The sequence below is a fragment of the Coregonus lavaretus genome (genome assembly GCF_964263955.1).
Source record: "Coregonus lavaretus genome assembly, chromosome: 10".
NCBI classification, from domain to species: Eukaryota; Metazoa; Chordata; class Actinopteri; order Salmoniformes; family Salmonidae; genus Coregonus; species Coregonus lavaretus.
In genome coordinates, this window is record NC_139997.1 from 7,019,007 (window position 1) to 7,023,158 (window position 4,152).

General features: G+C 45.0%; 1 protein-coding gene across 2 annotated transcripts in view; it reads right to left on the bottom strand.

Annotated features, from left to right (window-relative positions):
• Positions 1 to 1,051: 1,051 nt before the first annotated feature.
• Positions 1,052 to 4,152, bottom strand: part of LOC311136623 (dymeclin-like) — a 142,527-nt gene continuing 139,426 nt past the window's right edge. For both annotated transcript variants that reach the window (XM_084170812.1, XM_084170813.1), the window contains exon 17: positions 1,052 to 3,357. In XM_084170812.1, the coding sequence (XP_084026938.1) occupies positions 3,208 to 3,357 (150 nt within the window). In that variant the 3' untranslated portion in view covers positions 1,052 to 3,207. The remainder of the gene's footprint in view (positions 3,358 to 4,152) is intronic.

A 4,152-nucleotide genomic window follows, 5' to 3' on the forward strand; every position in this document is an offset into this window, starting at 1 on the left:
TACATCACTGTTAGTACCTGTTATGACCATCAACTGTCTAAAAACTGGCAATAAAATACAAATAAAAAAATTACTTCAATTATTATTGCTCTTGAGAAAGGAAAATGTATTTTTTGCCATGAAAATCAATAGAATATAGAGGGAAAATCCTTGAAATTCCCTTCAATAGCACAGACACAAACAGCATCACATTGTACTGTTAACTCCAGCAACCTAAGTGGTTTCATGCTTCCATTTAATCTCCTTATAGAAAATACTATTTCACCTCCTTATAGAAAATACTCTCACCTCCTTATAGAAAATACTATTTTGTCAATGCAAGAGGAAACCAAAGATACAAATGTACTCTACATCTGTACCAATCCATCATCATCATCTTCTGAGAAGTAAATGAAAATCTTGCATCCATTTCACAACAGGTGTTTATTTTTATTTGTGTCGGTTTACACAAGAGATAAAGAGAACTATTTCATTTGAAGTATAGAGAGAGTATGGGTGGAGGGGAGGTGATAAGTAGTTGTCGTTACCTGAGTGAACATTCCAGAAATCACTGACTTGTTCAAAAACAGCAGGATTTAAGTTTAATCCATTCTTCTTTTTCAGCTAAAAACAACTGTCATAACAACCACAAATAAATAAAATATAACGCTTTCACGAAGAGAGCGCTTCTCAAACACTTCACCCACTAATTCACTACAGAGAAGACTCTTGTTACTTAGCTAATACAAGGAGAGAGGAAATCTTTGGGTGCATCCCAATAGCACTTCTTCACCTCCCTAAAGGGAATAACTGGTATATGGAAACTCCCTCTGGTCAATGCCTTCACCAATCCAACGGTTTTAAATGTATGTGGAGTAGTGAATGAGTGCACACTTCAGAAAGGAGAGATGATTGGGAGGCACCCCATCTTTTCCTGTGTAGTTGTGTAACAGTGATGTTTATTTAAAACAATGGATCCTACAGGTGACAGCAGGTCTGCCTATAGGGTCGGGTCAGCCAGCCAGCCAGCCAGCCAGCCCAGTCCCCCCCCCCCACACACACACACACGCAGTTGTCTTTCAATCATGTTTTATTATGCATGTCATGTTTATGCTGATGCATACATAAATATATTCTAAATATACTTGTCAGTTTAGTTTACGCAGAACAGAACATTTTCAAAGTGACTTTGTCAGCGTCCCAAATTGCACTCTATTCCATAAATAGTTCACTACTTTTGACCAGAGCACTATAGGCCCTAGTAGTGCACTATATAGGGAATAGGGTGCCATTTGGGACACTCATAAGGAACATCTTCCCTTCAGATTGATACGATAGAACGTTTGGGAAAAGCAACAAACATGCGTTTGTATATTTGTCTATAAAAGAATATATATGCATTCTCTGATCTGTACAACATTGGGCTTTCATCTCAAATGGCACCCTATTCCCTATACAGTGCACTACTACTAGGGCCTATAAGTCTCTGGTCAAAACCAGTGCACTATATAGGGAATAGGGTGCCATTTGGGACTAAATAAACATGACACAACCTATACAGTTTAGAGTTATTGTTCTATAGATAATAATTATGCTTCCTAAATTCAACTTTGAATTTGCAAAACTGTCAGCTGTTGTTGTCATCCTATATTGACATTAAGACAACTACATAACTTCAACTAAATAAGGTAGTTAAAAAAACAAAAACGTTTGATTTCTGTTTATCATGTTGGTGCTGTTGATTGTTGTTGTTTATGTTTTAGTGGGGGCAAATATCCAAATCCACACATGAAAATAAATACATTCATAAAAAAACAAATCACATAAAACATGCAAATAAACAAACAAACATGATTGTGCACAAAATGACATTGGGTCAACTGACTGAAAATTCGAACTGATTGAAAATGAGGACCCCTGTTTAAACCTACTGAAAGTAACTGATTACTGTGGTAAAGACAGGAGTGAGGACAGTGACAAAAGCCTGGTCCCAGAATGTGTTTGTGATCAGATCTGGGATCAGGCTACAGCGACAAGTATCATACGGACACCTTTAGGCTGTCACCAACTGTCATCAACTGTCATCAACTGTCCTGTCCTCAGGTGTTCTAAATTATCTGACCTTTTTTCAACCTTGAACCATAACTACCTCACTTTAAAAGAAATAACGTTTTTTTAAGCTAACCCAATTAAATCGCGGGCAGTTTTAGGGGAGGAAAAACCTGAGAAAACCAGAGAGCGACTGAGGACCAAAACTGTAGTGTCTCAGTCAAGAGTACCATCCCTTATATTCAGTGCTGCTGTTGAGGTGTAGAGCTGAACCTGCTAAAACCAGACCGATGCTGAGCTCACAATCAAAATCAAATCAAATCAAATGGTGTACCAAGATACATAACCAGGCTGTGGAAGCACAGGAGAGAAGACTCTGATATGAATGGGAAGTAGAACAGGTGTCCAACATGCAATAGTAACCCAGGGATCTGTCTGTGGGGGTAGAGGCACTTCCAAAGCAGCGCGCACACACACACACAAATAAACAGACTCGCACACACACACACAAACGTGAACACCCCCTCAGCGTCAACACCCCCTCACCACCTCAGCATCAACACCCCTCCAACTCTCAGCGTCAACCCTCCCGCAGCGTCAACCCATCCCAGTGTCAATCCCTCCTCAGCGTCAAACCCTCCTCAGCGTCAACCCCTCCTCAGCGTCAACCCCCCCTCAGCGTCAACCCCCCCTCAGCGTCAACCCCCCCTCAGCGTCAACCCCCCCTCAGCGTCAACCCCCCCTCAGTGTCAACCCCCCCTCAGCGTCAACCCCCCCTCAGCGTCAACCCCCCCTCAGCGTCAACCCCCCCTCAGCGTCAACCCCCCCTCAGGGTCAACACCCCCGCAGCGTCAACACCCCCGCAGAGCCAACCCCCCACTCAGCATCAACCCCCCTACTCAGCGTCAACCCCCCTACTCAGAGCCAACCCCCCCTCAGCGTCAACCACCCACCCAGTGTCAACCCCCCCTCAGCGTCAACCCCCCCTCAGGGTCAACACCCCCGCAGCGTCAACACCCCCGCAGAGCCAACCCCCCACTCAGCATCAACCCCCCTACTCAGCGTCAACCCCCCTACTCAGAGCCAACCCCCCCTCAGCGTCAACCACCCACCCAGCGTCAACCCCCCTTCAACGTGAACACCCCCTCAACGTGAACACCCCCTCAACGTGAACCCCCCTCAGCCAGAGTCCATGCTGAAGAGCTGTATGTTTGTAGGGCTCCAGTGAAGGCCCACTCCAGAGTTAAAGACCAGGGACCACACGTAAGGAATGAAGAAGTCTTCAGGCTGATCCTCCTCCACATACTTAAACTTCAGCTCCGGGAACTTCTGTAGAGACACACAGAGAAGACAGAAGAAGAACATTTTAAGATAAAGGGATCTGTGGACAGGACAACGCCAGAGATGGAGTCTTGATCTTGTGGTCTTGGTCTGGGTCTAGAGAGTTCTGGTCTTGACTCCATCTCTGGACCAGCATATATGACCATAGAAATGTCAGATTCATTGTCTATAACTCCCAGGTTTAACTGACAGATGACAACACAGAAGAGTCAAAGTGTCTGCAGCCGGTTGGTGACAGGACAGGAGCTAGCAGGTAAAACCCAACCATCTGATGTAATTCCATCTGTAGCTGAACGTCTAGTTGCTGAGGTAAAGGTACTTCTACAGGTAAACTGGGTAAGAGGTGTCACTCAGAGGTGACCTCTGAGCTTTAAACAGACCCAGTTAACATGTCATCAACCCTCCATTGACCTGACTGGGTCAGTGTCTCAAGTGGCACCCTATTCCCTATTTAGTGCACTACTTTTGACCAGGACCCATAAGGAATAGGGTTCCATTTAAGACGCAGCCATGAAAACCATAAGCGGCCACTTACAGCCTCACTCAACCAGGTAGAAGTGGTGGTGACCAGCCAGTGTGTGTGTGTGTGTGTCTGTGTGTGTGTGTGTGTGTGTGTCTGTGTGTGTGTGTGTCTGTGTGTGTGTGTGTGTGTGTGTGTGTGTGTGTGTGTGTGTGGTATGCTAGGTGTTGAACCCATTTGAACCACTAGCCATTCAGCCCGTTACCTGGATCTCCTAGCTACACCTAGCTGTCCCAGCCCCCACTCCTTGAAATCTACACCAC